Source organism: Ochotona princeps, chromosome 9 (genome assembly GCF_030435755.1).
Source record: "Ochotona princeps isolate mOchPri1 chromosome 9, mOchPri1.hap1, whole genome shotgun sequence".
In the NCBI taxonomy this organism is placed as follows: domain Eukaryota; kingdom Metazoa; phylum Chordata; class Mammalia; order Lagomorpha; family Ochotonidae; genus Ochotona; species Ochotona princeps.
This window is the reverse complement of record NC_080840.1, coordinates 30051184-30074008: the sequence shown is the minus strand read 5'-3', so window position 1 is coordinate 30074008 and position 22825 is coordinate 30051184. Positions and strand designations below refer to the sequence as shown.

General features: G+C 42.1%; 1 protein-coding gene across 1 annotated transcript in view; it reads left to right on the top strand.

Annotated features, from left to right (window-relative positions):
* The first annotated feature begins 815 nt into the window (after positions 1–815).
* The window catches only part of FZD6 (frizzled class receptor 6), a 37636-nt gene continuing 15626 nt past the window's right edge, over positions 816–22825 (top strand). The window contains exons 1-3 of the mRNA XM_058668560.1: positions 816–1067; positions 2093–2421; positions 17677–17873. Of these exons, the coding sequence (XP_058524543.1) occupies positions 2245–2421; positions 17677–17873 (374 nt within the window). The 5' untranslated portion in view covers positions 816–1067; positions 2093–2244. The remainder of the gene's footprint in view (positions 1068–2092; positions 2422–17676; positions 17874–22825) is intronic.

The window sequence follows — 22825 nt, the reverse complement described above, 5'->3', positions numbered from 1 at the left end:
CATTTCTCACAATGTATCCCCTAAATAAGCAATGCAGGATCATATCACCCCGTCTGCAAGGTTTTTGCCTTACTGTTGGGGATGTATGGCAGATTCTATGCTGCAAACCAAGTTGAACTTAATTTTTTTTAAAATTTTATTTATTTGCAAGGCACTGTCACAGAGACAGAAGTCTTCCACTCTGTGGTTCATTCCCCAAAATGCAAAGGCCAAGGCTGGGCTGGCCAAAGTCAAGAGCCAGGAGTTTCCTCTGGGTTTCCAATCTGGGCACAGGGGCCAAAGCACCTCCGCTGCTTTCCCAGGTTTTGGTAAAGGTTCTGAAGTGGGGCAGCTGCTACATGAACTGGCACCCTTAAGGGATGCCAATGTCAGGTGGCAGATTTACCACTAAGCCACAAATCCCGATCCCAACAGATGACATCTCTACTAAGATTTTGCATCAGTAAAACTGTAGAATGCATTAAAATTGGAAAGTCACTGTCCCCAGTGCTCTAAGTGTCTGACCAAGCCCTCCCGGATAAGTAAAAGGTGTTTTTGGTTTTGGCTTTGTTGGTTTTAAGGGTAGTAATCCAGAATGTTGCTCACGTTCTAACTTGGGTCATCTGAACAAACTGGCTCTAGTGAAAGGATTCTCAGGTCCCGACAGCCACAGATTACTAGGTTCTTTTGAAACGGGTCTTTATCGCCAACAGGGAAGCCCTCAGGACCTGTGCCGCAGGTGCCCTCCCAGACCGCCAGGCGAAGGGGACTTCCTGGCCCCAGGCTGTCCCCGGCGCTCGGGCGGTCACCCGCCCCGCCCGGGCCGCCGTCTCCGCCGCCGAGCCAGGTCTGCCGCGCAGCGCGGGCGGGGCCCGCCCCAGGACCAGTCCCGCTGCCGCCGCCGCCGCGAGCCCGGACCTGCCCGCCCGACCTGGCGGCGCAGTCTCGCGGGATCGCTCAGCTCTCGCTCCCGGTGCGGCTCCCCCTGCGCTTCAAGCCCTGACGCTCGCGGGAGTCGTGTGGGGTCGTGGGGGCCCGTGGACTGGACGGGGACCGGGAGGGAGCGAGGCCTTCGACCGCCGTCTGAGGTGAGGCTCTCCCCGCCCCGACTGAGCGGGCGGCGGCCGGGGGGGTCCTGAGGGGCGCGGGGTGGGCCTCGAAGGGTGGTACAGGACGGGGGCCACGTCCGGGTAGGGGTGGGCGGCTCAGAAGCTGAGGGTGCCGGGCTAGGGGTGTGGGGGACGCTCTGGGAGCCGCAGGTGCGGGGAAGGAGACGGCGGGACTGGCCGGCCGACAACTGCCCAAGTTTCCTGAGAAGTGGGGGGCAGCTCCCGAAAGGCGACGCTTGCAGGCGCGCTACAGGCCCGGGGCGCTGCTGCCCGGGTCTAGGCCTGGAACAGGTGTCCAGGTGTGGGGCACTCGAAGGGGACACGGGGGGGGGGGCGTTGAGAGGAGAGAAGGGGCACTTACCCGTTATTCTGGCCCCCAGCCCTTCTTTCCCCATGAACTTCAGTGGCCCTATCAGGACACTTTGGCTCTGGAGGGCTTGCCATCCCTGGTCCCTCGGCCTGCTGATGAATACCGCACCACTTACTCGCGCCTAGAAGTCTCCCTCCGGTTGACCTTTTGAAAAGCAGGAAAGGCATGTTTCCAGAAGACTCTTACAAAACTTGGCTCTGTAGAATCTCTAAAAAGTTTAAGAACGCATTAGGTCTGAAGAAATTGCTCAGGGCCCCTCAGTTTTCTTGTGTGATAAGATTTCTAACGCGGGCCCTTTTATGTTGTGGCTATCAATACCTGTACATTTAGTCTCGACCACCAGCATTAGTTTGCTCCAAATCACGCATTCTCTGCCCACCTTTAAGCCTACGTTTCGTAGGAACACAAAGTTGCCACGAAATGAGACTTCTCGGCGTCATTTCATAGTCACGAGCTTTGGGGTTACAAACGAAGACAGTGTGGCCTTTGGCCAGGGCAGGTGGGCGACTACCTGGCCAGGATAGAATTTTCCATCGTTTCCCTTAGTTCATGTCCTAAGATAAAAATCTGCACCGTGGTAACCGCATTGGCGGTTATGACAAATGCTGTTTCACCCTATTGATTGTTTTGACAGTAATTGACCCAGAACTCATTTTCAGGAAACCTTCAAAATGGTAAAATAATGAGATGAGGAATTTGAACGTTTTTGCCTGTGGATGGGAATCTCCTGAGCATGCCAAGCTCAGTTAAACCGAGATCCATGGTGATGTCACGGATTTGAAGAAAATGGAAACATTTGCATTTTTGTTGATATGTGTGTGTCTACCCCTGGTAAGGGGGCACAGTCTCTTCACTTGTGAACCCATTACGGTTCCCAGGTGTATGAAAATGACCTACAACATGACATTTTTCCCCAATCTGATGGGTCATTATGACCAAGAAATTGCTGCTGTGGAAATGAAGGTGAGTGGTTAGTTCTTCATGCCCTTAGTGAAAAATAGCTGATGCTCTGCTCTGGAATAAACTGTAAGTCCACCTTTATTTTTAAACACAGAAGGGGATTCCTGCAGATTGTATAGAAGTCATATTTTGGAAAATTCTTTTGAAAGCCAAAGCCCCTTACTGACTGATATTTTGTCTTGAGTTGGATTATTTAAGATAGGGCATGCTTTTCATAATGAAAAATGATGAATAGTATATAAATGTCTTATACCTGGTAAATATTTTGCTTTTCTGAATGAATCATGGTAGTTTAGTCCATGCCTGGACCAAAAGTGAAGAGATTTACATGTATTTGTAAGGAGCTGTGATGTTCACTTGGCACAGTTTTTTTTTTTTTTTTTTTTTTTTCTGAAGCCAATTTTTGGACTTGGGGCCTGCAAGCCAGTGTTATACTAAAAAGTGACTGTTTTCTAAACATAACACCTAAGTTTTCTTTGTCAGATAGTTATTAAAAGAAACCACATGTCAGTCGAGGCACTGTGTCACTACAGATTGCCTTAGGTGCGTCAGTTACCTGCCAAGGCTTCAGAGATATGTAAATTGCTAGGGAGGTGTGGGAGAGCCTGTCTCTGCAGGAACCTGCCTTCCCCTGCAGATCTGCTGGAGTGATAAGTCTCCCGCAGGAAAGGAGACTAATGCCTTGGGTTTTTTTGTGGTTGTCTTTTTTTCTCCAGCAAAACTGCCTAAGAGTGATAACGCCTTTTTTTCTCTTCCAGTTGTTGCTAAGAGATGAAACCCCTGTAAATTTAATGTAGATACTATTTTTGGAACTGCCTAGATTTGCTTTTGTGGCTTTGAAGGTCTTCCATTGTTGTTCATGTGAATAATTGGCTGACTACCTCTTTATCGACTCATGTGTAGAATAGAAAGGTTTTTAAATACTAAGCGTATGTAATTTAAAAGGATATTACAAATAATATTAGGGCAATCTTTGGTTTTTCAAACCTGTGAAAGATGTTCTTTTGAACACTGAACAGGTGATATCGTGAACTTTTTGTTGATTAATCAGAAGCATTTTGATGGTTATTTTTTGATTAAAATGTGTGTGGGTTAAACAATTATATTTTATTTTAATATAATATTTTAGTTATATTGCAATTATATTTTTGATACTGATATGTTTATAATTCAGTTTAAAATGCATTAGTTTTTAAATTTGTTTTTGCTTTTGTCAAACTGGTCTTCTTCCTACAACTAACTTTGTGCCATTTGGATTAAATGCTAACAGTGATTTTTAAATTTCATATCATGTAAACTGGAGTTCCTTAGATGATAAAGACATGGAGAGATATGTTGTAAGATGGGAACAACTATTTTTTGTTCTATATGTGTCTTTTTAAAACCAGTAATTTCAGAGTAAAAAAAAAAGTTTTTGTTTTTTTATTTACTAAGTCTTTTTCCCAAGTAATTGTGGCTTCTCAACATTATCAAAATGGCTTTTTGTTTTTTCTGCTTTACTTGATTGCCAAGTTTGCCAGTTTCTTTTGTTATTATATATAATATTTTTCACAAGCTGTCCACTATCCAACTGCTGATGATAGCCAACTGTATTTAGCTCCCCAAATCAGACAAGATTGAATGTATTTAGGGTGTTCTGGCCATAGACCTAAACTTTTTCATTGCCTTTTAATCAGCTTTTTTTCTCCTAAAAATCATACATTAGTGGGTTTAGGGATACAAAATGAAAAAGCCATCACATAGTCATTTAATGCCAGTATTAACCTAAGCCAACAGAAGAAGAAAGAGACAGAAGGGGAAATGCAAAGGCAAAATGCAGGAAATATTCAACTTGGCTCAACTGAACTCCTGCATCTAGTTTTTCTTGGGTCTGTAGTATTGCACTTTGCCTTTTTTCTCATTTGCATTTATATTCAACTATCAGCATTCTCTTTAGTTCTATATTGAATGACCAAGATCCTATCGTTTGGAAGTTTTTAAGTGACCCTAAAGATCATGCAGTGCTTCTTAACTTCTTTTAATGCCATTGATTCTTTTTCAGAATAAGGGAATTTTTTAAAAAATTAAATTGGTTAAATACTCTAATTAAAATTAAATTTGATTAATTAGTCAAAGAAATCAGTTACATTGAAATGTGCTTCTGAGTGTGATTCAGGTCAGGAACTCCTGAACCCTATATTATACAGATGAATAACTGAAACCAAGTGAATTTTGATTTATCCAAGGTTTGAGTACTGTGACTTGACAGTCATCTCTGTCTACATGGGCCATAAGCCATCTTCAACTGTTATTTAGCACCTAACTTTATTGGATAAATAGGATTATATTTTCTAAGATCTAGAATGTAATGTATCAATCCGTTTCTTTTTGCTATTTCTTTATAAATGTAGTTAAAACAGTAACTTTTTTTTTTAACCTCTATTCAACTCTACCTCTCTCCTTCTAATCATTGCCATGAATACAGAGTCTTGTTAAATCTAAAACAAAATCCCTAGCCTTCTCTTTCCTCCTTGTAGGGGTGCCAAAGTGATTTAAAAAAAAATACAAACCTGTGTGCTTAACTTTGAAGTTGAAATTCTTAACCATTTCCCTAAAGCTGAAAAATAAATACCTGGTTTTACAACCATGCCCGATACTCTTCAGAAGGGAGCTTGCCCAGCTGCCCATCTTGTCTCTTTGCATATTGTGTACTCTGTTCATCAGAATGACCCATTTGTAAACTCTCCATCTCTGCCTCTCCTCAGGACCCTGACACATGCTGTAATCCCTTGAAGGCTTCCTAGCGGCTGTTTTCACCCACTCAATTCCTTGAAGTCTCAGTCAAAGTAATTATTTTTCATGAAGGCCACTTTGGCATTTCTCCCAACCATGTTTTCTCAGCTCACTCTCTGTGCTGTCAGTATTTAACATGTATAGCTGAACTCATACTCAGGCAGCATTGCAATTATGTACATGCGCTCTTTCTAGATTGTAAACTTGTTGCAGGTAGGGACGGTATTGACTCATCTTTGTCCCTACTGCCTTCTCATTGGAACACAGTGCCTCTGAGCGTTGTGCATTCTCAGTAAGTGCTGAATAAAGAGAAAAGGTAGTGTTTCCTCTTCCAATAAATCAGCAAAGAAAAATTTTCCCCAAATCTTTGCCTTGTACATCTATCTTCTACAGTGTCCAAGTGAAAGCCATTCTGAAAATTTTCAGTGATTTTCATATCGTCCTTGTTTGTTCTGTTTCTGCCTTAGTGAGATAAATCAGTTCACATCCTCTATTTTCTGTTTACTGTACACATTATTTGTTAGAATGCTCAAGGAATTTAATTTTTAGCTATTTCTGCTTATGGATATGAAATAAAGGAATTCATCTTTTGATTAAACCATGGGATTATAAACTATTTGTGCCAGAAATTTTCAACATTATAATTTATTATATAACATTATACTTACGTTTATGACTGTAGTTCAGGGAAGTCCTGAATTCTAGCTGCATGTACCTTGGCTTTTGTAAAAGTGTGATTTATAGCTTATCCAAAGAACAGCCTGGGTTTTCACCTGCAACCCAACTGCCTTTGGTTGCTACAGGTCCCTGTGTGGTATCCAGCTCTGACTGTGAGTGAGTGTTAGGTGGAGGTGCTGAAGAATTGTTCAATGATTAGAGCAACCAGCTGTAGTTTCTTTGTCACCAGGAATTCCAAATAAATCAAGATCTACCTTGTTCCTCTTTTATGCTTCAGTATTTGTTGTTATTTTTTTTGACAGTTAGACTATTGTACAATTTAGACTTTTAATGGCCACTGTGATTATATGAGGTGACAGTTCAGTTCATATACCAGCCGCTTGTTAATGTGTTATAAAGGTAAGATAATGTACACCACCCCAGCCTACCCAGTTATCATCTCTGAAGGAAGAGTTCAATAAACTGTTTTTAAGAGGCGGTCCTTCTGTTTCTTAGTATTAAAGTTCAGGACCCACTGGTTTAGAGCAGAGATTGCAAACTTTTTCTGTAAAAGGCCAAATATTTTTGGTTTTTCACGTTGTACACAGTTACTGTCATCACTAGACAACTTGGCATTAGGTGAGCAAGAGAGTGTGGCTGTGTTTCAGTACAGTTTTAGTTACAGATGCAAGCAATGGGCCCTTTAGATTGTTAAGATACTTGAAGTGTTTTAAGACTCTTGTATCATGTAATACATAAGCATTATTATGCACTTATTAATACTCCCTGATTTATATGTTATTTACTTATTTATTTGCTCTCTATATTACAGAGTTTTTAGGCGAATTTGTCAGAAACTGAAAGTATCTGTCTAGGATACCTTGTTCTTTAGTTTTGTCTCAGAGGTTGCTTAAAATAAGGAACCCAAGATTTTTTCTTCATTATCTGAACCTGAAATCACTTGTGTTATGCAGAGTTAATTTACAGTTCTGAATAGCAACTTGGCTTGCAAATGAAAAGGATGTTGTACAGTCTAACTCTCCCAAGTGGAAAAACAAATGGTTACCGGTTTTTCTTTTGTTTGCTATCTACAGCATTGTTTCTCAAATTGTGAGGTTGATGTCCCCTGAGAGACTGATTTCATCCAGAAAGAGCTGAGGCTGATCTAGGGAAAATGGAAACAGGAATATTGTATTTTTCTTTTTGAATTGCCTTCAATGAGGTCTAAGCAAAAGCAAAGCCATGTATTGTGTTCAGAACAGCATGGGGTCATTCCACTTTTAAATAGTCTGAAGGGACCCAAGCCAAAAACAATCTTTCCTTTCTTCCTGCTAATATGTATTATTATAATGTCTCTATTCAGTTAAAAATAAAAGAATGGAGAAGAATTGGATAAACAAATTAAAAAAAAACTAGGTCTAGATAGTACACTAGTTTTGTTGAACACTTTCAATTGTCTGCACGTTGAAGAGTTTAATGGACGTTTTTATTATCACCTTTCTTACCCTGTGTCCCTGAAACCTCATATACAAGGAAAAAGTGTATTTGGTGACGTCTTTGTTCTTCAGGGAAGACTATCTGAAAATAGCTGCTGCTGTTCTGAAGTAGCTGGGAATGAACTACGCATTGAGAAGTGTTTCACGTCAGTTGAGTACATAAGTAACACTTTTGTATTTTAAATATAGGAACCACTAGCTCACCTTCATCGGTGAAACTGTATTTCTGTAGTAGGGAAAGTACTGTGCTTTCTGAGGGTGTTCAGAATCAGGGTAGATGTGTGTGTGTCTGTATGTGTGTGTGTAGATATTTCTTCTGGGAAGCTCTACTGGTGGACAGGTTCCTATTCCAAACTTTGGTGCTCTACCATCTGGAATGGTATCGTACCTCCAATATGTTCAGACCATGAAGGGAAGAATCAGATTATCATAGCGTGAAGAGCTGGCTGGTCCTTTCCATGATCATCTCACTGAGGCCAGCCAAAGTTTGTCCAACAAATATTTGGATGCCCCAGTAAATAAATACTTGAAGCATCCTTCAGGTCCTGGGAATACCATCCTGCACTAGACAGGCAGCTGTGCCCTCATGAAATTTATGTTCTGGTAGAAGAAATACTAGGCAACCTGTTTTTGTCATTATGCACTTAGCTCTAGTTTTTAGCAAAAGCTTATTTTCTCGATTACATTTTACCCTTGATTACTCATTTCCAAAAAACACTTTTAGATCTGTTTTCAGTGTTACTTTGTTGTGGTAAGGTTTTGTTTATTTGTTTCTTTTGTTTTGTTTTCTCATTTATTAGATGTGGCTCTTTAGTTCTTATAGCTCTGAAATAATCCTCCTTCCCTTGCAGTTTGAGTGAGTCTTCTCTTTCTGTGTCTTTTCCATCTAAGATGTGATTCCTGAAAAAGAATTGATTAGAAAAGTGGCAGGTGGCTCAGAGAACCAACAGGTAGACTAGATTGTGAGCTCAGACTACAAGGTTGCATCTGCTCAGGATCACGCAGGGCGTGTCAGTGAGGGCAAATCTGGCATGGAAGGGACCAGGGCACTTTCTGTGACATCAAATAAGAGCTTCCCCTCCAGAGTGTAGGTTGGTGACTGCTCAGCAGAAGACAAATGAGCCCTCGGGAGAAATCCATGCCTCCAGCTCTGGGCACCCCTTCCTGCCACCATAGCCCTTTTGTTCCTGAGCATGAGCAAATACTGGAGAGAAGGCTGATTGACGTCTGTAGAGTGGATTGTTTAGTCTATGTGTTTAAAAGCTTCCTCTGTATTGAGGCCTTTTGGTTCACATCCACATCAACAAACATGTTTTCACATTATAGGCTTAAGTTGGAGAACTCCCTCTTTTTACTACTTTTTTCAGATTTATCAGTCTTTAATCTTTTTCCTTATAAAGTCCCTATCCAAATATATGATTAATTGTAGCCTATGGATCAATGCAACTTCCTACCTCAGACCTGGAATCAAAATCCTGTAATAATTCACTCATGCCCAGAGCCATCTTGTAAAGCCAGGTTGTTCCTGTTTCCACATCAGTCATTTGGTCACAGGAAACTCTCCGATGAAATCACAGGTGTGTTTTAAGGAGAGCGTAGTAATGGGGCAGAAGTTGGCTTTTCGAGATGGTGAGCAGTGTCTTTAAGATCTGCCATTGGAAGATGGAATACTGCTTAGGTACACCTGACAGGAGTAGATGAGTTTGATACGGCATGGTTCATGCGACTTACATTGTTGATCTCTAAATGGTCCATCATTGTGTTCAGTCTCTGCCAGGGGCCAGTAAGCAAAATCAAGGGGAAAAAACCTTTTACTTATGTAGGGTTAATCTCATTTATATTTATGTCTTATGGTATCTAGGATACATGTTTATGGCCTCATCAGCTTTATATTCTGCATATGATGGACAATGTTAAGTCCTATAAAATGATGATATAGTTTAAGTCCCTATGGTGAAATATACACAGAGAGCTAATGTAGTGATTCTCGAAGTTTGATGGATTGTCAGATGATTTGAAAGGCTTATTAAAGTGTAAATCACTAGCTCCATCCCACGGTTCTTGAATCGATAGGTCTGAGGTCGGATGGAGAATTTGCATTTCTTTTTTTTTTAAGATTTATTTATTTTATTACGAAGTCAGATACAGATAGGAGGAGAGACAGAGAGGAAGATCTTCCGTCGGATGTTTCACTCCCCAAGTGAGCCGCAACGGCCGGTGCTGCACCTATCCGAAGCCGGGAACCAGGAACCTCCTTCGGGTCTCCCACACAGGTGCAGAATTTCAAGGCCTTGGGCCGTCTTCAACTGCTTTCTCAGGCCACAAGCAGGGAGCTGGATGGCAAGTGGAGCTGCCGGGACCAGAACCGGCGCCCATATGAGATCCCGGTGTGTTCAAGGCGACGACTTTAGCCGCTAGGCCATATCTAACCAGTTCCAAGGGGATGTTGAGCTGCTGATTCAGAGAACCAGCACTGTAAGGCAGACTTGTGAAGAAGGAAGATGTATTTATTTATTTTTATTGCAAAGTCAGATATACAAAGAGAGGGAGAGACAGAGAGGAAGGTCTTCCATCTGATGATTCACTCCCCAAGTGGCTGCAACCGCCAGAGCTGACCTGATCCAAAGCTAGGAGCAAGGAGTTTTTTTCTGGGTCTGCTACGCAGGCGCAGGGTCCCAAGGCTTTGGGCTGTCTTCAACTGCTTTCCCAGGCCACAAGCAGGGAGCTGGATGGAAAGCAGGGCTGCTAGAATTAGAACCGGCACCCAGGTGGGATCCCAGCACATGCAAGGTGAGGACTTTATGTGCTAGGCTACCAGACCAGGCCCATTGTGTGCTGTTGTTTTTGCTGTGTGAAAAAGTATTGGCCAGATTAGAGCTACATGCAAGTGCCAGAGCTGGCTGATTTTCTATGCTAAGAAGGCCACATCTGGGAAAGTACCTTAACCACTTGATTAAGATTCCTTAAGACAATGTATTAAGAACATACCTAGTTGCACTGGAAAGTTAAAATAATCTGAATATAATGTCACTAATCTCTGAAAACTTCTGTGATTGCTGGTGTTTTGATTCTCTATCATGGCAAGGAAGTAGACCTTTTATTTATTTATTTTTTTATATATTACTTTATTTAAAGGCAGAGTTAGGGACAGACAGAAAGATACTCCATTCACTGGTTCACTCTCCAAATGGCAGTAACAGCCAGGACCAGGTCAGGTTGAAGCCAGGAACCTGAAACTCCATCTACATTTTTGCAGTGAATAACAGGAGCCTAAGTACTTGGGTTGTATTCAAAGTACTTGACTTGTATTCAAAGTACTTGACTTTCCCAATGTACTACTTTCCCAGGTGCATTGGCAGGGAACTGGGTCAGAAGTGGAGCAGCAAGACTCAAACCAACACTCACGTGGGATGCTGGTGGTGCAGACAACAGCTTAAGCCACTGTACCACAGTGGGGTAGGCCATGTAGTTACTTGTTTTCTTAACAAGTAAACAGCATGGATGATGTCTTCCTAGAGGACTGCAAATTCAGAGCACTGGGTGAGCACTCTGAGTCATGTCGTGTGTCTACTACTGTTTCCTAATCAGAGTGTTACCGGGTGTCTTATGAGAAAAGAAAGCTAATGTAACTGATAGAATTTTGAAACTTTTGGGGTTGAACTGTGCATTTAATTTTTAAATTCTTTTTTTGACATTTTTTCCAATTAATTTATTCATTAATTACATTGTATTACGTGACACAGTTTCATAGGTAGTGGGATTCTCCCCACCCAATTTTTAAATTCTTAAGCCTTGCATTATACTTTGAGTCCAGAATTTAGGAACACTAGTTGGTCATTCTCTTCCTAGGTCAACTTCCAGTGCCATTAGAAGCCCTTACCCTACACTAAGTACGATGTTTGACTAACTCATGTTTCTTTCTCTTAGGATCATGTACCCAGGGAAAGCAAGGTTCTAGAGAAATTCAATGAATGGTTCTCTGGCATCAGCCATTCATTGAACTTCTCCAGACCCTTGCTTTCCCTGGGTGCATTATTCTAAGAGATGCTTAGAATCCACATGATTACAAAGTTAACTCAGTTTATTTTTTTGCTACCATATGCATGGGGTTTTTCAACAGGATACTCCTTGCTTTTGGCCACAATTAGGTTAATTGAAGCTGCATTCTAGAATTCATTTCATTTTGCTGAGGTTATTTGCAGTCCATACTATATGTAGTTTCTGTGCTAGCCATTCTTCCTGGTGATAGACAGCAGACACTGGTTTTGATTAATTTAAGCAGAAAATGAATGGGTATAACATAGCCTGTAGAATCGATGAGGAGGCTGGGGAACCAAGTCCACATTATAGAAAAGAAACAAGAGAACCAAAGCGTGGTTAAGTTATTGCCAATGCCATTAAACACATCCTGAAGCATTGTTTTGGCACTGCAGCTGCCTCAAGTAATCTCGACTCATTAGTTCTGTCCCAGATTCTCCCAAAGAATCACAATACTCAGAGTATCCAAAAGACCAAGCCGATGTTTCTGCTGACAGGTTGCATTTCTTCATTTTAGCTTCTGTAGAATCTCACCTTACTGTGGAATTCCCCAAAATAGAATGTCTAGGTAGAAAGAAACAGTACGTATTTGCTCTAGTGTTTCATGCAAAACTGAGTTATCTACCAAGGCATCTATTTCACGGTAGTACTTAGGGTTGTGTTGAAATGATCTTCATCTCTGCTGCTCAGGTCTTACTCTCTCCATAAACTGGTAAGCCTTTAGTACACCTAGAGATCATCCAGTGGGTACTTCACTGCTCTCATTCTACTGTTTAATTTAATTAGAATTAAAATGCTTGCAGTATTCCAGCAAAGGATTATATATAGCACTCCATGTATAATGTTTTGGTTCTCATTGTCCATTTATCTTATTACTTGGTTGGGGCGGTTTTCCCCAGTAGAATGAAGGTGTGAAGAATAGCTTATTCGGTTGCTCACTTTTCCCTTATCTGATACTGATAGGAGCCACTGTTTTCTAAGAATTTTTCCTCAAAGATGTCTACATAATTATTTCTCTTGAGTGTTAAAACTATAACTACTGGCACTTTTAGTTGTTATTGAATGGTGAGATCACAAAAGCATTATAGATACGTTATATTGAGGTAAGTTATTAGATAGATTTCTTGGAAAATGAAATTGGAAAGGGAGAAATCTGCAAGTGAGGTTCTGGTTAGGATTACTAAGAGAGTTAAAGAAGATGGGATGGAGGGGAGAGAAAAGGAACTGAAAAAAACAGCAGTTTGAACATTGCAGGTTCACAGAGCACTTACTGTGCTAACCACTGGTTAGTAGCATAGTGGAATTTAGAGTGTAAAATTCAAGACATTAGACATTTCCAGGGAGCCTTCCATCTCAAAGTTTGGTTGGAGGATGGTATCAGGGCATCCTGTGGAACAGCGTAAGAGATGCCTGTCAAAATCTTTACCTCAGAGGATGAAGGGAATAGTGCTCATTCCATTTTCAACCGGTTGGCATGATGTACTCAATAATAGACTAACAGTCCATTATTTAAAGTGCGCTTATTTCTGCTGAAATAATTTGTTCCAAAATTACTGGCTTCAGGAGGTCCTTGCATCACCTGGAATGGGATACACATAAGCTTGAGATTTTATGGCCTTTGATATGTGTCTTGTGAACATCATTTTTTCAAGATTCAGTTTTTTTTTTTTCATATGAAAAGTTCCCAACTTTCCTCTGATATCTGTGCTTCCACTCATCCTTGCTGGCCTGCTTGCCCAGTGTAGTACTGTAGGAAAGAGTGGCTTGCCAGGCTGTTGTGGTCAGCCTCAGGCCAACAGTTACCATCTCTGGACTGCGTGTCTCCAGGTTTGCATCCTAATTCTGCCTTACTGTTCTTGCGACGACACAAGTTACTTACCCCTCAGAGCCTTGGTCGCCTTCTCTGCAAGATGTGGGTAAGAACATCTGTCTCACAGAGTTGTTGTGTAGGTTAGTGCCTTGCTTACAGTAATCAAAGCCCTGATTTTTATCAGTAACTACTGGATAGATAAAGGGAACCTTTAATCAGGGATAGTAATAAAAAAAAATGTGGGATTCTAGTTCAAGGTGTATTTGGGAGTTTCAATAATTTTTTAAGATTTTTTTTAAATTTTTATTGTAAAATCAGATATACAGAGAGGAGGAGAGACAGTGAGGAAGATCTTCCATCTGCTGATTCAAACCCAAGTGACTGCAACAGCCGGTGCTGTGCCGATCCAAAGTCAGGAGCCAGGAACTTCTTTCTGGGTCTCCCGTGTGAGTACAGGGTCCCAAGGCCTTGGGCCATCCTCGATTGCCTTCCTAGGCCACAAGCAAGGAGCTGGCTGGGAAGTGGAGCCACCAGGATTAGAACTGGCACCCAGATGGGATCCAGGCATGTGCAAGGCAAGGGCGTAGTTGCTAGGCTACTGCGCCGGGCCTGAATTTCAATACTTTTAATGAGCAGCTGACTTCAATTTTCTGTTGGAATCTCAAAGCTTGAACTGAATCTATTTTTTTTTTTTTTAAGATTTATTGATTTTTGTTTGAAAGGCAGATTTTTAGAGAGAAGTAGAGACAGAAAAATCTTTGATCTGCTGGGTCATTCCCCAAGTGACCACAACAGCCGATATTGAACATCCCAAGCCAGGAGCCAGGAGCCTTTTCTAGGTCTCCCATATAGGTGCAGGGTCCCAATGCCTTGGGCCATCCTCTACCACTTTCCCAGGCCACAGGTAGGGAGCTGGATGGGAAGTAGAGTAGCTGGAACGAGAACTTGTAACCATATGGGATCCCAGTGTTTGGAGGGAGAGCGTTGGCTGGTTGAGCTATCGCACCAGGCCCTAATCAGTTGTTTTAAACTAAATTCTCAGGAGATACTTTGAGGTCAGAGTGAAGGGGCAAAGTGGGGCAGGCTTCTTGACAGCATGGCAGGTGGACCTGTATCTGACACATTGAACTTCTTTGTAGTCATGTACTTAAAATATTTCTTGGCCACATGGCACGCATGAATGTGTGCAAGTTTCTCTCAGGTCCCTTTCATAAAAAGATGCATTGAGCCTATCTGTGTACAGTAAAGCTTGGAAGTTGGTGGTCCAGCTGACCCAGATCATGTTTTATTTGTCTTGCACAGTGTTTGGAATTTGTAAATTAAAGTGTGACCATCTACAATTTGAAGATAAAAATCTAGGTCCTGCTTTCTTGTGAAAATTTGATATGTCTGATAATTTTGTGGCCATATTTCCAAATAGCCATCTGCTAGAGTTGAGTAGCAGCTGCTACTATTGCTATAGCACTTTGAATTTACCTACCTGGTCTCTGAATGCATTTGAGTTTTCGGTTTCCCATTTATGCCCTCCACAGTGCGTGAACATCAGCAGAACTGACTTATCCAGTGTTGGCACTACAGAAGAAATAACAAGGGAAATGACTTGCCATGTTTGCCCTGTAGGACAGTTGTTTCAGCATAGCCGAACTACATGTGCTTCTTTTCATTTTGTCATCCCTTGAACTGAGCAGTTGGTTCTTAAATGCTGGCTTTTGGCTATTGCAAAATGACTTCTGAGTCAGAATTAAAAACAGTGTGTTTTAATGCCTGCCACCAAAGGATCTGACCACTGGACATGCCAAAAATTGAGGGACTGGGTCTTTTAGAGACAGTAAACAGAGTAATGCCACTTGTTGCCTGTGCCCGTCCCCACCCCCCCATCTGAGTCCCACAGAAGGCTACTTGCCCAGTCTGGACCCTCCCCCCACCTGCTGCCCTTCCCCATCCACCCCCCCCACCCCAAGCGTGGAGGCAAGTGAGAAGAGTCTGTGCTGTTCATTCTACAAGTACTTGTCTCTGAGAGATGAGGTGCACTGTGGGGCTATGTCTTGGTTCCATCAGGACAGGTGGACTTGTCACTGGGCTAGCATCCTCCAGAACTGTTGTCTTGTAGCTAGAAGCAGTGTGAGTTCTATATGTGTCATTTATAAATCAGATATGTTGATTGTAGCACTATAATCAAATCTTATATTTACTTTTTTTGTCTGATCGTTCATTTACTAGAAATGATATGTGGAGAATTTTCTTTACGATCATGGAATTGTCTATTTCTCCTTGAAATTGTGTTGCTATTTATATATTTTAAGGTGGTTTTAATTAGGTGTATATCATGCATGGAAATATATTATGCAGTATATTTATTGTATCCAAAATCTGAATGTTGAGTGGCATGACATATTTAGTTGATCACTCAAAGTAAAAATCTTCATTCCTTCTTTTTATCTTCTAAAAAATAAGAAGCTTAGTCAAGGAAGGAAGGAAGAACAGAGAGAGGGAGTGCAGAAGCAAGGCAAGCTTTATGATTCTATTTATGTAGTGACAGGAAGTCGATTATGGTCGGCAGGAGACAGAGGTAACTGAGGGGAGGAAGGAAGGGAAGGGGTAAGAAGAAACTTTTACCCCTGGACTTGGTAATTGCTTCAGACTTACCACACTGTGTGCTTCATTCATACTCCGTTTGTTGTGTATAAATTATACCTGAATGCAGCCATGTGAGAGGAGGGGCCCGTAATACCAAATGTTTCTTGCCTAGCCCTCTGTCCTCCCATTCAAGTCCTGTTGTCCAGAGGCAGCTGCTTTGAACTGTCACAGGAGCCCCTCTAACGGAGAAGTCATCTTTAAGGGCTGTGCTAACTTCGTTGTCTACTACTTAACCAGTTTAGAACTCCAGTCTCTGTTTATTCTTTCCCGCTATGGTAGCTGCTGATTGATTTTTGTTACTCTACTACTTTGATTTTTCCTTCCAAACTCCTAATAAATCAGTAGTTTACTTAGGACTATTAAGTGTTATATCCTGCTGAGCTCAGTCACAAATTTTGACTATATTTACTTATTTAACACCCATAGTTATTGTAACAATTCAATTTTTCCTTACTTGCTTTACTTCTTGTGAACCTACAGCTATCCCCCCCACCCAAGTCCTAAGACTCTGGCAGGGGTCAGCTCCCACACTCCTCTGTCCCTCCATGCCCCTGGAGGCCTTCCTGCCCTAGCTGTCTGTCCTCCTGTCACACGCATTCTGCTTGCTTGCTGGAGCAGACTCCTGGCTGTGGTGCTGATGATCTTGCATTTGTCAATGCTGGATCAACTACTTCCTGGGTCCCCATCATTTTACTTCCTGGTTTATTCATACATTCCTCAATTACTGCATTTTTAATTACTTCATAGGAAAAAAAATATGAAATTTAAAGTTGGTTGTTCCTTGAAGGACCAAAAATGTCATTGTTTTATCCTTATTCAAATAGAATAGAATAAAATTGAATTGAATTCCAGATTGAAAGTAAGTTCCTTCAGACTTTTAGTTATTTTTTCATTGTCTTCTAGCATCTGATATTATCAAATACTCAGAATTTAATGTCTTTGCACATATCCTGTTTTCTGCCCCTGTGGGAGAGCTCTTCTCTTTATTTTGATAGTTATAATATTCTCTTTATCTTGAAACTCTGAAGTTTTTAATTGATGTGTCTTGTCATTGTTCACTGTTTTAGAGACTCATTTGTACAATAAATATTTGTAGAGAAATCACCATGTGATAGACACTGTTCTAGACACATTGAGAATACAGTGGTGAACAAAATAGAGTCCCTTTTCTCATGGCATTTCTGTTCTCTTGCTTTGGATATGTTGGATTTGAGGTGAACTTGACAACCAAGTGGAGCTATCCAGGAGGCAGATGTAGGATTTGAGTCTAGGATTCACAGCAAGGATGAGCATCAGGTGGGTGAGTTTACTGCTGCAGAGTGAACAGATGGAGGAGAGATCTGAGGCCTGGGCGCTGGAGCACTTCAGTATGTTTTTGTTTTTAAAGATTTATTTATTTTTATTGGCAAGGCAGATTTAGAGAGAGAAGAGACAGAGAGAAAGATCCTCCGTCCACTAAATCACTTCTCAAGTGACTGCAATGGCTAAGCTGAGCTGATCCTGAGCCAGGAGGCAGGAACCTCTTCCAGGTCTCCCACATGGGTGCAGGGTCCCAAGGCTTTGGGCTGTCCTCAACTGCTTTCCCAGGCCACAAGCAGGGAGCTAGATAGGAAATAAGGCAGCTGGGACACGACGTGGCGCCCATATAGGATTCCAGCAGATGCATGGCAAAGATTTAGCCACTAGGGTGTCACTCTGGGCCCCAAAATTTAATTATATTGAGAGGGAGATTTAAAGATTCTTTTGCAGTATAGTGATAAAGTACATATTTTAAACATTAAATGAACTAATTTCATTCACTTTATTAAAAAGCGTTCTAATTTTGTTTTCTTTTTTTTTCCCCAATAGCATTTTCTTCCTCTTGCAAATCTGAAATGTTCCCCAAATGTTGAAACTTTTCTTTGCAAAGCTTTTATACCTACCTGTACAGAACAAATCCATGTGATTCCACCTTGTCGTAAATTTTGTGAGAAAGTATATTCGGATTGCAGAAAATTAATTGACACTTTTGGGATCCGATGGCCTGAGGAACTTGAGTGTAACAGGTAATTTGTGTTTTTCACTGAACTCTGCTAATGCTGTTAATACTAGTGCTAGCTTTTCAGAATGTCAGTGATAGGCTCTTATATAATTCAATCAACGTTCATTTCACACTAATGCATGCCAGACACTGTAATGATAAATGGTGAAAACACAATGGTTTACAAAACATACACCTGGTTCCTACTCTCAGAGAATTTATAGTAAGGTGAGAGGAACAAATAAGAATCAAATTAGTGTGCGAATAAATGTAAAAATACAATAATATGCAGCAAAGGAGAGACACTTGGTGTTGGGTACCTTTAGACCCCACTGGAGAAAGGGAAGAGACGACGACTCTCGCTTTCAGACAGCTGGACAGTGAGCGGGAGAGAACAGCATCTGTGACCATGGGAGTAGCTTGTTTAGAGGAAGGTTGGCATATTCCTAAAATTTAAAAAAACCACTGTGACTAGAGTGATGAGGCCACTAAAGAATGTCGTGCAAGATAAAGGAAGACGCGAAGCCTGGTCAGACCATTTAGAACTCATCTTACCTGCTTCTTTGCTCAGAACAATGAGAAGTGAAGTGCCTTAAGGTAGGAATGGGTGGCCTGATCCTGTTGGCTTCTTTGTAGAGCATGGCCTCAGGTCACAATCTGTTGAGCACTGTGCAGCTGTATTTGCAGTTTACTTCTAGATTCTGGATGGCTTCCATTTTACACCGGTGACAGCCATGTAGCTGGGCAAGAGAAGGCAAAGAACATATACCTCTTACTAACTGCTTCAGACTGGAAGTGTCGTAGTTTTCCCACTCACATCCCTGTTGGCAAGGTCTCCGTCCCGTGGTTACAATTGAACTAGCAAATGGAAAATGAGTGTCCGAAAGGGTAAAAGGTATTGAAAGCAGAGGAAGTGTCTGATGCTGCCAGTTGAAAAGATAATTGCCTCAAAAAAAGGGAAAGAAAAGATGATTGCCTCATATTTCACTGAAGTAACTGGGGCAAAGGGTGAAGGAGTAAGTGGAAAGTGAGGCAAGATACTTAGCTACCTCTCAGGAAATTTAGTTATAAGAGGAAAAGAAAAGAAGTATAGTACTCAGAAGGGGAGAGTCATGAAACTGGATTTGTGTGTGAGAGAAAGTAAGAGAGAGAGAGAGAGAGAGAAGGGAAGGAAAGAACAAGTGAGCCAGAGAGCTGCTTTCTAATGTTTCACTCCTCGAGTCCCCACATGGCCACAGCTGAGCCAGGCTGAAGCTGCAAGGCAGGAACTCAATCTACGTTGGGCAGAAATCCAACTATGGGCAGACAGCCATTACCACTGTCCCCCAGAGTGAGTCAGCAGAAAGCTGGAGTCAGGATCCAGGGGTAGATATCAAACCCAGGTGCTGCAATATGGGAAATGGGCATTGTAACCAGTGTCTTAACCACTAGGGTCACGGCTTGCACCTAGGAGATTTTAATGGCCAATAAGTGAGAACTGATTCTGTGGTTTTAACGGGAAAATTTGTTTTTATTAGAAAAGAACTGGTGATTTTAAGAACTGCTAGGTACAAGGAAGAGGTGCACATACATGAAGTAGAAGAGATTATCAATAGTAGATGCTTTCTGATGAGGAGTAGGATACCCAGGCACGGAGAAAACGTTGGCCATGGGTAGGAAGGCCTAAATTTTAATAGCAGGAAAGAGGGTAGGATGGCTGTGGATGAAGGCAGGTCTGTACGTTTGGTAAGGGTTCTTGCAGAGTTCCCACTTCATGGCTTCCATTTCCATTGTGAAGTAAAAAGAGAAAGAGAAGTGATAATTATACAGTGGGAGAGTGAGTAGACTGGAGACTCTTCCTAATAATGTGGGTTAATCATGTGGAATTCAGTTTGCAGTGGACCTTGTCTGACCTTCTCCAGCAGTTGTGGGATGTTTGGAGTTAGGCATGTAGTTGGGTTCACCTGTGGATAGGATTTTTTCAGATGATTCAGGACAAAAACAAAGGAACAGTTTTAAGATGAAGGATAATGAAAAGGATGTTACTGGGTAACAATCCCTGCTGGAGTTGATTTTGGAGTTAGTGTGCACTTATAGGTTGGGGCTGGGTTCCCTGTGTGTCTGTGATGCAGGTGCACCGGGTAGGTTAGGAATATAATTGGAGATGAGGGGTTAAGGATTTGAGAACCCAGAGTGTCATGGATCATCCACATGAATTGTCAAGTCACCAAGAAGGAAGACTACAAAAGGAGAGGGGAGAAAGCTGGTTACTCATTCAACAAAAAATCCATTGTCCTTATACTTTGTGTCAGGAATTTTCAAGGCACTAAAGATACAATGGACAAAATTTTCTGTCACTGCAGATCTTATTTTAGTGCAGAGAGAGAGGAAACCATGAAAAAATGTGTATTTCATGGTTTTGTATGAGAAAGTAAGACTTCTGGAAAAAAATACTATTTTTTGTATCAGATTTCCTACTCATTTTCAAATTGGGAGAGTTCATAATTTACAGAACTTTACACTAGCATCTGTATTTTCATTCTCAATTCTTTTGGTGTCTTGATCTTTGTGGATAGACTTTGTTGAGTAATTGATGTATTTTTCCTTATGACTTAGCCAAAATGAATTTATTTTATATTTTAGAATAATTGGATACATTGAATTGAGTAGAATCCATTTCTAAATTATTTAATTCCTATATTAATCTGTATTGAAGTAATATAAAGAAAAAGCATGAATGTTGCTTTATAAATATTATATATGGGGCTGGCATTATGGCACAGTGGATTAAACTACCACCTGCAACTCTGGCATCCCATATGGATATCAGTTCAAGTCCCAGCTGCTCCAATTTAAACGTAGCCTTTTAGGGAGTGAACCAGCACATGGAAGATCTGTTTTTCCCCCTCTGCCTGTTGAAGAAACAAAATAAATCTTAAAGGTAACTGTATTTATTGATAATATAGTAATGATTTTATTTTCATTTCCTTTAGGCCGTTGTGACATCTTATTTACTCTGAATTTTAAACACCCAGGAAGAAAAATAGCAACTTGTGATTAAAATCTTGGTTCTATTTCGTTGAACAATTTCTAACACAGTGGAAGGTGTTTTTTTTTTTTTTTATTTTATTTTTCATGATTTTGACACAGTTGATTAGGGTGAGAAGGGTCAAGAGCTAAAGTGGGTGAGACCATTGTTTCCACCTTCTCTTTTTTGCTTCCTGTATCTGGGGGAAGGAGGAGATAAAGGGAGAAGCCACACCCAGCCTCCTCACCATCCCAGGGTCCCCAGTATGGGGTATGCTCCGAGGGCGCTGCTCAAGTGGTTTTGATAGTTCAGTAGTTCTGAATTGCTGCCGAACTCGCCACTCCAAGCACCATGAAATCTCTCCAGAATCCACTGGCTGACATAGTCCACCTTAGAGTCTCCATTTGGTTAGATTTTCACTGCCAGCACTCAGCTGGGGTAGTTAATTGATTTGTTCTGTCCTCCGTCCTGTTGTACCAGGTGTCCTCTGCAGGTTCTAATGTACTGCCATATCCTCTATGTGCACCTGGATATGCTGTCCACTGCTCCATCTAAGCCACTGAGGAGGCCCAGCTCTGACATATGCATTTCACAGTCAGACCATGGAACTTGCAATTCTCTCCATGGCTGGATTTCTGAATCCAGCAGCTCAATTGGGGGGGATCCCCAAAGAAATTTCTTCTGAGGTAATTCCAGACCTGATTCTTGTATGTGCTTGCCAACACAGGGTTCAGCACAGTCAGTCCATCGCCCAACTCAGCATACGCACACACTGGTAGTTGGAATTTCTGGATCAGTTCTGCCGCCAGCCCTGTCTTCTGTGCCAACCAATGGGTGTTGCAGCCCATTCCAATCCTGCCCACCACACACTTAGTCTTCACATAAACCAGTGGGAGCTACAGCCTAGTTGGAGTGACTCACAATAACCCCCAACAGGCCCGCCTGCTGCCCTGGTTTTCATGCTTGCCAGTATGTACAGCAGACTGGTCCAGTCTGTCCCACATCCCATTCAGCTCTCAAATACATCAGTGGGCATTGAAGCTTAATTCAACCCAAGTAGCCCCGCTATCCAACTGCACTGGTGCTGGTGGGTGCCACTCTATCTAGTCATGCCTGCCCCTAGTCCTGGTCCTTGTGCTCACCAGTGGGAATTGCAACCCAAGAGGAAGGTACCCACTATTTCCCTTATGGGCTCACTCCCATTCTCAGATCTTGCACTCTCCAGGTATTTCTGCAGTTTAACTTGACAGAATTTGCCCCCCATGCCAGCATCTGCTAACTGATGCTGCAGCAAAGCCCAACCATCCCACACCCACTCTGGCTTACTGCACCAGTAGGTACAGTCAACCCAGCCTGACTTTGCCTTGATCCAGCTTACATGCAGGCCAACAGGTGTTGTAACCTTGCCCAATCTGGTCTGCCCCCCAATTCCAGCTGTCACGCTCACCAGTGGGAGTAGTGGTCCAGCAGGGGAGCCCAGCCACGCCCCAGTTCCAGCTCACACTGATGGGAGCTACAGCCTAGCCCAGCCCAGCCCAGCCCTGACAGTCCCCAGTTTCAGCCCTAATGTAAACTGATATTATGGCCTGACCCAGCATGACCTACACACCATTCTGGTATTCGGATTTACCATCAGGTGATAAGAACTGGCCTAGCCTGGTTCACCCCAGATCTGAGCCAAATGTATGCCAGTGGGTACTGCTACCTGGGCTGGTCTAGGCTGCTCCCTGTCTTGGTTCTTGTGCTCACCTGCAGGGACTGTACCCCAACAGCGAAGTTGCCAAACTCCTCCATTAAAACCTCTCCCAGTGCCAGATCTTATGCATACTGGTGGGTCCAGAGGTCAGCCCTACTTAGTCCACCTTCTGTCTTAGCAGGAACAGCGGTGTTTCCTTACCAGCCCTCACCCATTCTGGTTCTTACTGTTGAGTGTTACAGCCCAGCTAAACCTGGTACATACCCAGACACAG